General features: G+C 37.1%; 1 protein-coding gene across 1 annotated transcript; it reads right to left on the bottom strand.

Moving 5' to 3' along the window:
- Positions 1-570: 570 nt before the first annotated feature.
- LOC117546400 (permeability factor 2-like) lies at positions 571-4000 on the bottom strand. The gene is made up of 4 exons (XM_034216615.1): positions 3878-4000; positions 2915-3029; positions 1910-1990; positions 571-1158 (listed from the first exon to the last, which is right to left on the bottom strand). The coding sequence occupies exons 1-4, from the start codon at positions 3942-3944 to the stop codon at positions 1155-1157; spliced, it is 267 nt and encodes an 88-aa protein (XP_034072506.1). The 5' UTR covers positions 3945-4000; the 3' UTR covers positions 571-1154.
- Between the last annotated feature and the right edge of the window lie 8135 nt (positions 4001-12135).

The following is a 12135-nucleotide window of genomic DNA, read 5'->3' as shown; positions in this document are numbered from 1 at the left end:
CACTGCGTGAGGCAAATGGTGGTCAATGGTACAAACCAGTAAGATACTGACTGGTTTTCGGACCCCCCCAATAAAGCAAAACTGCACGTTTCAGAGTGGCCTTTTATTGTGGCCAGCCTAAGGCACACCTGTGCAATAATCATGCTGTCTAATCAGCATCTTGATAAGCCACACCTGTGAGGTGGGATGGATTATCTCGGCAAAGGAGAAGTGCTCACTATCACAGATTTTTTCAGATTTGTGAACAATATTTGAGAGAAATGGTTATTTTGTGTATATAGAAAATGTTTTAGATCTTTGAGTTCATCTCATGAAAAATGGGAGCAAAAACAAAAGTGTTGCATTTATATTTTTGTTCAGTGTAATAAAGTGAGTGGCCCCAAAAAAAGCTATTCAGTGTAATGTTTTTCTAAACACACTTGTATGAATTGTACATGAATGAGTGGAGGACTTCTACAAAGGCTGCAGCTGTGTTTAACATGTGAGCTGTTATACCTCAGTTCATACAAAACCCCAACAGCAGTATCAACCCTCCACACAGCCCGACAAAAAGAAAAGGCAAAAAACATGGCCTTTTTCTCTTCTTTTATTCTTTATAAGAAGACAAGTAATGATAACACAACACTAAAATGACAGGTTACAGTACCAGCCCAGCATCATTGTGTATTCACATTTACAGGAAAGCATTCTTTGCATTCTATTGATTTTGTAATAAAACCATCACAGAATTACTTCACAGTACAGAGTTATGGCTTTAAAAAAAAGAAATAGCAACATTTATATATTTTAGAATGAGTATCCATACAGCAATAATGAAATCCATATTAAAATGTATATAACATGGGAGTAAAGCAGCCCCGTTAAAGTGATGTACTATCAACTGTCAGTACTTCAGGCATCTGAGAAATAAGTAAGACAGATTGTTTATTGACATTTTCCGAAAAAGGCAAAAGAAGAATTTTTAATTAAAGTGTTGAATCATTTGATTCATTAGGTAGTTTTTAAAGCTGGACATATCTCAGCCCCCCCATTTTAATTCACAGCTTGATACATTTAATTGAAGCCATTGTTATGTCACATGTTGCCACAGATTGTGATCAGAAGTTGTTTGTGGAAGCGTTGGGTGACACAGTGGTTGAGCCGGAGTTCCCATCTTAACTGTAATTAAAACAAGACAAGCAAAATAACTAAATACAATTATTCAGAAGGCAATAATCCCAGTGGCTAAATGTTGTATTGTGATCAGGGTGGACATGATACCCGAGTGGGGAAATATACAGCGTTATATGATACAAGTTACGTTTTTATTACCATTATCCTATTAAATAGGGCTCTATTTTGTTTATTTTCAGGTTTATTTTTGTATTGAAATATCAGTTAAGTCACTTTGCCATGGCATGGGGCCGAGAAAATAATGGCTTCATTTGTTTGTATTTGTTTTCAGGGACAAAGGGAGACAATAGACACATTCCCATGTCAATAAAGACAGAAAAAAGGTAACAATGCCACAAACATTTGTCCATTTCTCTGTTGACATGTAAAGCTAAACCAGGATTATTAGAAAGCTGTCAACAGTGAGCTGAAGAATCATTCAGGGAGTTGAAGATCTTCTGTTTCCGAAAAAACAAAATTTGTAGATTTTTGTATAGAATGTATTATACATTTAAGGAAGAAAAACAAAAGAAAACACATCTCCATAAACATTACCATACACTGTAAACTGACACTTTACTGTAGCATAATTGTTTGTCTATTAAATGTCAGAAACTTGTCTAATGGATTTCTACCAATCTACAGTCCAAAATTCAGAGATATCAGTTTACAATGGAAAAAAGTACTATTGTGTTTATACTGTAGATATTGTAATTGTTTTTTTTGCAGTCATTAATTAAAATAAGCCTATCATTACCTTTTCAGATTGCTGATCAGTACGTAAACCCAGTTCACCGCTGGGTTCACACAAACTTGAGAGCCGTTCCTTCTGGTGACTCTGCGGAGAGGAGGAGGAGTTGGACTTTTATTATTGACAGGAGAGAAGATTAGAGTTTACTAGTTGGTATTTGGATGTTGCTCCCGTTCGGTGAAGCAGAATGCAGATGCAGAAGTCTCAGTTAAACAAAAGTGGTAAATGCAGTACCTTTCCTGAAGTGGTACGGTGCTGTCGATGTTTATTTTGAAGTTGCACGCTTTAGTTTTTTCCATTCTGTGTAATTTTGTACTTCTCCAGTACTTTCACTTTTATAAGTACTTATTAGTCAAGTTAACAGTGATACAATCTGTTATGTGTTAAAGTAGATTCCTGACACTGGAAACACTCGATTGACACAAACACATAAATTCCGTTACTTTGAAGTACTCAAATACTGTTCTTTAAGCAATAGCAGAACATTTTGGTAAATATGTTGTTTTGATTTCCCCCAAGAGACGATATGTTGAGGCCATGTTGCATAAAAACTGAAAGCATCCTGACTCTCCAAAGGTTGTATTGTTATGTTGCAATACAAATACTTACTTAAAGGACTGTATGCTTGTATAACTTGCTTTTAGTAGATACAATTTAGACTTATTGTAATTGAGAGTGTTTACATTGTTATTACTGCCTCTTAAAAAGCAGCGTACGCGATTTTTCCCACACTGCTGTTTGGCTTCTATAACAGTATTTGTGTGATTTTTGTATTTGTATTTATTTATAGAAGGACCATGCATACAAAAACATTAATCTCAGCAAAGAGAAGAGATGCAATATGCCAGATTATAGCTAATAGCTAATTTCAATCTGTGGTCCTGTGATGTAAAAAAAAAGTTGAACTCTGGACTCTTTTTTTCATAATCAATCAGAAATATAAAATATATTTGCACCTGTTTTACCATAAAAAAGGTTCCGCAGTTTTGGAAATTAATCTTGACTACTCACATGATTTCAGTCCGTCGGCAGTGTCCTGAAATGGGAATCACCTCGATTCTCTTGATGACTCGGACAGGCATAGAAGAGATGGTCCGGATGCACATACAGCGCTCCCTCGGAAAAGCTGTGAGATGGAACACAAGTTTTACCCCTGAGAAACCTCTGAAAATCTGAATGAAATGTGAATACTGCTTCATTCACTTTTTTAAACGTTTGGTTTTACTGTTGAAACACAAATGATGTTAATGGTCGATGTCATTCTCAACCTTGGAAATAGTTTTTGACACAAAAGCTCAAACTCAAGGCACTTCTTGTTGGTAGATCTTTCTAGAGCTTTGAACAGCATCTCACTTTCTTCCTGAGAGGACAAAGTTAGCTCAGGTTCACTTTTCATTTGATAAAAGGAATTACTCAAATTCGGCTGAGAAAAAAGCCCAAGGTGAAGTTGAAAGCTCCAGGAAAAGCAAAGAGCAAGGTTTAAAGTAACTGAACCGTGAGTTATGATTGTTTCCAGTGTCAGGAGTGTACTCTAACACATAACAGATTGTAACACTGTTAACTTGGCTAATAACTGAGAATAGTGGAAAGTATGAAATGTGGTCAAAGAAAACAAGATAATAAACATACTCTAAATGAAAAGGAACAATAAATCAAAAATAGAAAATAAATAAAACAATGAAACCATCCTCATAGAAACATAATTATTGTGTTTTTGTCAAATTGCCTGCCTATAGCAAATCATCAAAATGAAATTGGTGTTATAGCATGATAGTCTTAAATTAGAGCAACATAAAGTTCTTAAAAATGTACAGCTTCAATATAGGTAAACTATCATTAGATGCAGATGGCAGCTTAGTGTTTGGCTAAATTAGGATGCACAAATTACAAAAAAAAATCATAGTAAGAGGAAGCATTCCAACATACTGGATTACACAGTTAAGAACACTTAAAAAAAAATAAAAAATGTGTTACCTTGCAGAGAGGCGATGCAGCAGCAGAGCATCAGAGCGGACAGGAGGAGCGTGGCTTTAGTCATCATCTTGGCGGTTGTTTGATCTTTCAGCACCGATGAGGATGTGAGAGTGATGTGAGAGTGGTGTGAGAGTGCTCTGTGGGTCAATGTGCTGGAGTCTGGCTTTATACAGTAGAAAACAAGGAAGCATGTCACACCTTTCCTGTCTTGACACATACAAATGTAAAAATGGTGGCATCTTAATTTTTTAGGGGGGTTTCTGCTAAATGAGTTTAGAGTTTCCTTCTGAGGGTCTTTATTTTTACTGATCTATCAAGAAAACTAAATCCACATTGACATCATGGAATAATTGTATTGTATTGACTTTGGTAACAATAAATGCAATTACCATTGGATGTTTACGTAAACATATAGACATACAGTATACTGTAAGAGTCAGAAATGATGTTTGATTATAAATGTATTAAGCTTTAGCAGCATTTGTAAACTATTACTCTAACTACATTTTTGTTGTGAAATATTTTGGTTTCTTCTTTTCTAAGGTCACATTCTGACATACACTTATTGACATACACTTAAGTAAAACATTTTTTATTGATATTTATTTTGTTGTTGTTTATAATTTGCATTGCATTTGATATTGAGGTCATCCAAAAGTATCGGAAAGCAATCAGGTTACATTACTTTATATGTTGATACTTAGATTAGGTCACTCGTTGTTTTTTTTTTAATGTTACTACGGATTACATTTTTAAAGTAACCCTCCCAACCCTGACTAAAGTGATATAATACCCCATATAAACAAACATGCAATTTAGTCACAAGAGGATGCATCGCATCGGTTTATGGGTCTGCTTAATTTAAGTGTTCTACTCCAAAGATGATTTACAATAGTTACCTACAGAGGTGACGCCTGAATATGATATGAATTGATTCTCAATTTTACTTTCAGATGTTCATTAAAAAAAGATACATAAGCAGTCAGGCTGCATTCAAAAATATATATTTTCATTTGGACAATTTGGGCCAAAGCAGACTGATAGAATGTGTTTATGCACCAGTTTGTGATAACCCGGAATCAGGAACAGAGAATACTTGCTACTTGATACTGGAGAGTACCAAGAACCAACTCAAACAGAGCTGTACTTCTGTATTTTACCACAGACTGATAACCACATTCCTTTTTCTGGTAAGTATTTAATCAAAGTGGACTTTTATCACAAAATTAGACTGTAGTTCTCGTTTATGAAAATAAGATGTATATTCTAATATCAAATTTGAACTAGAGAATGCAATTCCTGAAGAAATTGCTGGTGGGAATTATGGAGTCAGATTTGGGTCAATATTCTCGCGCGTAAAACAAGCTACTCACGAGCGGAAAATGTGCTTTTACACGCGCATAAAATGACCCTCGCGCGCAGATTAAACCCCCGCGAGCGGCTCTGAGATAGCCCTCTTGCTTGCTCGCGGGAGTGTCAGCCTCGCGGAGTCTGTCTACGCGCGCGTGAAAAGTTTCTGGCACTTTGGGGCGGAGCCACTGGACTTTGATTGACAGCTGCCAGGAAACCCGGGGTTGCCAGGTTTGATAAATGCCTGAACTGCCAAGAGCCGAGCAGTGACGGCAGCAAAATCTAGGTGCGTACAGCAGACAGTAGCTAGCAGTTTTCGACGGACACAGCCCACTGAAAAATATATTGTTTTATATCAAATTAATGTATATTACATTACATTACATTGCATTTAGCTGACGCTTGTATCCAAAGCGACTTACAATAAGTACATTTGACCAGGAAGACACAACCTTGAAGAAAACAGAATCATATATATATATATATATATATTAGCTGTACACTTTACGAATATAATAGTTTTTTATGGACAACTTTACCAAAGTGCCAGAAACTTGTCACGCGCGCGTAGACAGACTCCGCGAGGCTGACACTCCCGCGAGCAAGCAAGAGGGCTGTCTCAGAGCCGCTCGCGGGGGTTTAATCTGCGCGCGAGGGTCATTTTATGCGCGTGTAAAAGCACATTTTCCGCTCGTGAGTAGCTTGTTTTACGCGCGAGAATATTGACCCAAATCTGACTCCATACAAATGCTTTATGCTGAAAAGCTGATGCTAAACTGCTATGCTGAAATGTAATGTGTAAGAAGAAAGTGAAGAATTTAGATTGAAATGATACATGAAAACTGGGGGCTTGAATGTGTGATGAGAGAAGAAAAGAAAGTAAAAAGGCTTGGAAAAGCAGCAGAATATTTGAACTGCAAACTTTCGAACTAACTTGATGGCGAATGATCTGTTGCCATGCCAACGGCATTTGATGACATCCCATAATACGCTTAGATGCGCTGATGGCTGCATCGTTACGAAACCTGTGAAGTTTTGGGCCGTTTGGAGCATTTTCACTGAAGTTATGAGAAAACCGTGTTTCATGGTGAGCATTGTGTTGCCATGGCAACGGCAATTGAAGAAATCTCAAAACTGTCCTGTAGATGTCTTCACGGCTGGACTGTTAGCACACATGTGAAGTTTGAGTACTTTTTGAACATTTTCATAGGAGTTATAGCGACATCGTCTTTTATGGCGAGGGATTCGTTTCCATGGAAACGGCATATGAAGACATGCCATAATTGACGTAGAGCTGTTGAGGGCTGGACCGTTAACCATTATCTGAAGTCTGCTGCTGTTTTATGGTGAGGGATATGCCATAGTAACACCATATTACATAACATCAGATTTGATGTAGAGCTGTGTTAACCATTATCTGAAATCTGCTGCTCTGAGCATGTCAGTTGGAGTTATGACATCATCGTGTTCCATGACACAGGTGTTTATATTTGAGCTAAAACGTGTCCAGAGATCAAAGGTTTCCATGGTGATGTGCAGTAATCAGTGAGAGGAGAGCATTTTCATTGTTCTGAATGAGAGATAAACCTCTTACTTGTGAACGTTTTGTTGAAGAACCGTAACAGATATCGGTGAAATTTCAAAGCGTGAAGCATGTCAAGAAACTTGAGCATCTGAAGTGTACTTTTTGTGTACTTTCGGGTTAATAATGTGGCCTTTTTGGCAGATTAACTAAAGGTGTGCGGCTGCTGTGGTGGGGAAAGATGAGGCTGAACTTACAATGGAGACATGTTGAACGTTTTTGTCACTTCATGCCCTCAAGAGGCATTTTGTTTAATTATTTTTGCTTAATTTTGTTTAATTTCTCAAGCTACGAGATGTTTTCCTACGTTTGTCCTGAAAAAGTATGTCTCAGGAATGTAGGATTTGGGAATTATGGCAGGTTTAAAAGAAAATATGAAGGCAAAATTAAATCTGTCCTCCACTCTAAAATCTGAAGAAGGCCACTTTACCAAGGTCTGAACAATGTTTAGTATCTCTAAAAGTATGAATCAGATTGAAAAGTTGTGTTACACGAATAATGTCAGAAAGATGTGCAACATTTTGAAGTTGGAATGAGGTTTTTGAGTGAAACTATGAAGGAACAGTTAGTAGTTGAAGTCGCATGAAGAGTTTTCAAGTCTGAAGAGTTTTTCCATGTTGATGTGGTTGACAGCATGTCGAAGATCACATCATATGTATATCCGTTGTTAAAATATTCCCTTGAGATTTCCATCTCTTCTTCCATTCTTTCCAACTCAGTTTAAAAAATTGGTGCAGAAACAGCTGAATAGAGAGCCGAAGTCCCTCCCTTTCCGGTGGACCTCCATGGGACCTTATTTTGGAAAAATTATGTATTGAAGTCAATGGCGAGAGAACAATTATCTTTCGATCCCGTTTGAATTGTGCCACGAATTACACATATGATGTTTGTCAATTTAAAAGATAATTTTGCAAGTAAAAAAAATGTTTGCAGTAAAACTGTAAAGTAACACTTTTTTCTGTGTGAAACCGCTCAATGAACTACATCTCTGGTCTTGCACAACACACGTCACCAACACCAAGATGGCCGTCAGTATTTTTTTATTTTATTTTTTATTTTTTTAAATGTTTTATTGAACATTTTTAAAACATACAAAAGCTCGGTGAGGATATCATCAACTTATCAACATAAGTGCAAGACATTCATTCACAATAAGACAAAAATAATACATCCAATAAGAGCCAGGGGGAGAGAAAAAAAGCATAAAGGCACAAAAACATTTGAGAGGCATTAAGCTTACTTAAAATAATAACCATTTGGAAATGTCATTACAAATCTTTATAGACATGTTACAAGATTGTATTTTCTTAAGGGACAGAAAAAAGGACTTGAACTCATTTATGAAACAGGGAAAGGAGGGCTTGCCTCCTCTCCATTTACTACAATGTAAATGGTACTTACCCAAAATAATAATTATATTTACCAAATCAGATATGGGAGAATCCAAATGATCAATATAATATAAAATGTGATATATTTTGAAGGCCGGAATGTTTGTTAATTTAAGTAACAACCAATCTCTCACATTCGACCAAAACAATTTAGAAAAAGGGCATGAGAAAAATAAATGTTCCAACGATTCATCAGATAAATTACAAAAGGAACATGGTTCCACTTCAAATTTAAATCTTGAATTTAAAAAAGTAGAAACCGGGTAGATTTTATGAACAATTTTAAAATGAGTTTCTTTTGCTTTAGGAGAAATAGGCCATTTTATAAAATAAGATAGAGCTTTTTCCATTACAGATAAAGTGTCTAAATCGGTCCCTTGTGGAAATAAGCCTCTGTTCAAATTGTGAAAAATTTGGGATTTCAAAGAAGCATTAATAGATTTGTTATTCTTAAGAGTATCGCCAATACATTCCAAACTAGGTAAAACTGATACAACATTTGAGTACAGTAAAGTATTATGAATCATTTCAATAAGTGGTACAGGAATTACTTTACAGATTTTGTTATAATCTTTAGCAGTGCACGTTATATTGTATTGTTGAAAAAGCCAAAACATCTAGCAGTTTACCATTGCAATCTAGTAAATCACTAACAAACAAAATACCCCTCTCATGCCAATCACTCCTAAACAAGGATTTTCTGTTTATAATAATCACTCTATTGTTCCATAAAGTAGATCCATGAGGAGAAAAATTGTGGGTAAATATCATTTTACAATAATGAAGTATATGCTTATGAAAATTTGACAATTTGGTCGGAATCTTATTAACCTCAAAATCACATTTTAAAAGAAAATCAAACCCTCCTAGACGTTTAAATATGGCCTTTGGAATATGGAACCACATGGATTCTGGCTGGGACAAAAAAGCTTTCAACCATTTTATTTTAATTGTTCCAATCATCGATTCAAAGTCTAAAGCTTTAATTCCACCTTTATCATATTCTTTAACAAGCTGTGACTTTTTAATGTAGTGAGTTTTATTTCTCCACAAGAATTGGAAAATAATTGAGTTGTTTTTTTTAATATTGGCCGAAGAGACAAAACATGAGTGGCATGGATAAATAAGTTTAGATATACCTTCTGCTTTAGTAAGAAGAACTCTGCCAAAAATAGTAAGATCTCTAGTTAACCAACGACTGAGAGATTTCTTCATATCTGTGATACGGTTACAAATATTAAGAACTTCTCTCCTGATATAATTTTTAGATAATGTTATTCCTAAATATTTCACTTCAGGTACCACTCTAATAGAGTCAATAATGGAATCATCACATGAATGGATAGGGAGTAATTCACATTTTGAAAGATTAAGAGATAACCCAGATGCTTTTGAAAAAATTGAAATTGTTTTTAAGAGTTTCCTTTACCATGGATTTATTCTTTAGGAAAATGGATGTGTCATCCGCAAATTGACTAATTTTAAATTATTTGTGAAAGAGGGTAATGGCTAATATTTTGTGATTCTTTATAATAAGCGTTGTTAAAACTTGGGTGGTCAGAATAAATAATTTTGGGGAAATAGGGCAACCCTGTCGAATACCACGTAAAACCTTAAACCTAGGGCTCATTCCAGGGTTCAAAGATACAGAACTATAGATGTCCGAATAGAGCATCCTAATTATGTTGCAGAAATGTTCACCAAAACCCTGAAATGTTAGAGTTTCCATTAAAAAGGAATGTTCAACAGTATCAAAAGCCTTATAAAAATCCAGAAATAGTATGAGACCTTCAGTATCAATAAACTCCTGGTAATCGAGCATATCCAATATCAGTCTGGTATGGTTATGAATACTTCCTTAATAAAGGCTGATTGACATTCATCTACTAGTTGATTCAGACCTGAGTTTAACCTGTTAGCATAAACATGTGCTAACAGTTTGTAATCATTACATAGTAGGGTAATAGGTCTCCAATTATCCAACAAAAGATTATTTTTATTTGGTTTTGGAATTAAGGTAATTAAGCCATGTTTCATGTTTCATGGTTGGCGAAAGGTTTTCCTGCTGAAATGCAATCTGTGAAAGCCATATAAAGCATTTTTCGCACATCTGACCAAAAATATTTGTAAAACTCTATGGTTATACCGTCCAGCCCTGGTGATTTGCCACCAGACATTTGCCGTCATTTGCCGTCATTTGGCCGTCAGTAGTACTGTCTTGCCAAAAAAGGGATTGCCCTCCCACTCAGGGCTTTTTGGAGTAGATCACATCATGACCTACTACAAAAACCTAGGGGTACGCAAAGATGATTTCAGTCTAGCAAGGGTAACAACAGCAGAGGTACTCATTAAACTGAGCGCCCTCCAACCTAACAAGGCCACTGGCCACGACAATATCCCCTCCAAATTCCTCAGAGACACAGCAACCGCCATCTCACCAGTCATAGCTCACATAATTAACCTCTCCATAAAACAGGGAAAAGTACCCAAAGACTTCAAAATTGCAAGAGTAACCCCCCTGCACAAAAAGGGCAGCAAATTGGACCCAGGCAACTACCGCCCTGTTTCTATACTTACCTCCATCTCGAAAGTCATGGAAAAAATAGTATATGAACAGGTCGAAAAGTACCTCGCGGAAAAGAAACTAATCTATGAATTTCAATCTGGCTTTAGAACATCCCACTCCACTGACACATGCCTTCTTTATTTGAGCGACCACATCAAACAAGAGGTGGACGAGGGCAAGTACTGCGGCATGGTGATGCTGGACCTACAAAAGGCTTTCGACACTGTCAATCACCCCATTCTGATTGACAAGCTAAAAGCAATTGGTTTTGATAAACTATCGGTGAGCTGGATGCAATCCTACCTGGAGGGGAGAGAACAGATGGTGGAGGTAAACGGTACTCTGTCCCCCCCCCCCTCCCAGTGAGCTGTGGTGTTCCACAAGGAAGCATATTAGGTCCGTTACTGTTCCTAATTTATGTAAATGACATGTCATCAGCATGTGACTGCAACTTGTTCCTGTTCGCGGACGACTCAGCCCTGCTGGTCTCTGACAGGAACAGGTTGCAGGTTGAAAAAACCCTCAGCTCCGAGCTCGGCAGAATCTGCACCTGGCTCGCCGATAATAAATTATCATTACACCTGGGTAAAACAGAGTCCATTCTCTTCGGTTCGAAACATAATCTCAGCAAATCCGACGACTTCTCAGTTGCAGTGGGCGACATTATTGTCACAAGTAAGAAGGAAATTACATACCTAGGATCTATTCTTGAGGCAAACCTCTCCTGTGACAAAATGGCATCCAATGTAATAAAAAAAGTCAATCAAAGAACTAGATTCCTATACCGGATCTCCTCTCTGGTAAACAAAAACACCCTGAAAACTCTGGCAGGAGCACTCATTCAAGGGTACTATGACTATGCTTGCACGTCATGGTACCATAGCACCTCCAAGGCGCTAAAAATAAAACTTCAAACATCGCAAAATAAACTGGTCAGACTACTGCTTTCATCTAGAACCCACCTCACCTCTGCCCACTTTGACAACCTAGGATGGCTTAGAGTAGACGACAGAGTACAGCTACTTGCAATGGGCCTGGTCTACAAGATCCACTACATCTCTATGGTACCCATGTACATGTCAAAATTCTTCCCAAAGGTCAAGGAATACCATGATCATAACACCAGAGGGAGCTCCACAAATCATGTGAAACCCAGATTTGGCACAAAAAAGGGGGAATACACGTTTCGCAATTATGCCACATCAAGGTGGAACGCTCTTCCCACAACTGTAAAGGAAAGTAAAACTATACTTACCTTCAAAACCTCTCTTAAAGAGCACCTTCGGGGGAGAGCATTGCAAAACTGGCCCCGGTAATGGTACAAATCTCAACCTGTCGTTCAATGGACAGCTTCCCCCCCCCCCCCCAT

This window comes from Gymnodraco acuticeps, unplaced genomic scaffold (assembly GCF_902827175.1).
Source record: "Gymnodraco acuticeps unplaced genomic scaffold, fGymAcu1.1, whole genome shotgun sequence".
In the NCBI taxonomy this organism is placed as follows: Eukaryota; Metazoa; Chordata; class Actinopteri; order Perciformes; family Bathydraconidae; genus Gymnodraco; species Gymnodraco acuticeps.
The sequence above is the reverse complement of the archived record's forward strand: the minus strand, read 5'-3'. Positions and strand labels throughout refer to the sequence as shown.

Bases quoted from the DNA above. Each gene is read 5' to 3' on its own strand.
- LOC117546400 (XM_034216615.1), bottom strand. From the start codon at position 3,944: ATGATGACTAAAGCCACGCTCCTCCTGTCCGCTCTGATGCTCTGCTGC. The intron at 3,030-3,877 runs GTAACACATTTT...TCCATCTCACAG, and splicing joins CTGCATCGCCTCTCTGCAAG to CTTTTCCGAGGGAGCGCTGT. The intron at 1,991-2,914 runs GTGAGTAGTCAA...TCCTCTCCGCAG, and splicing joins TGCCGACGGACTGAAATCAT to AGTCACCAGAAGGAACGGCT.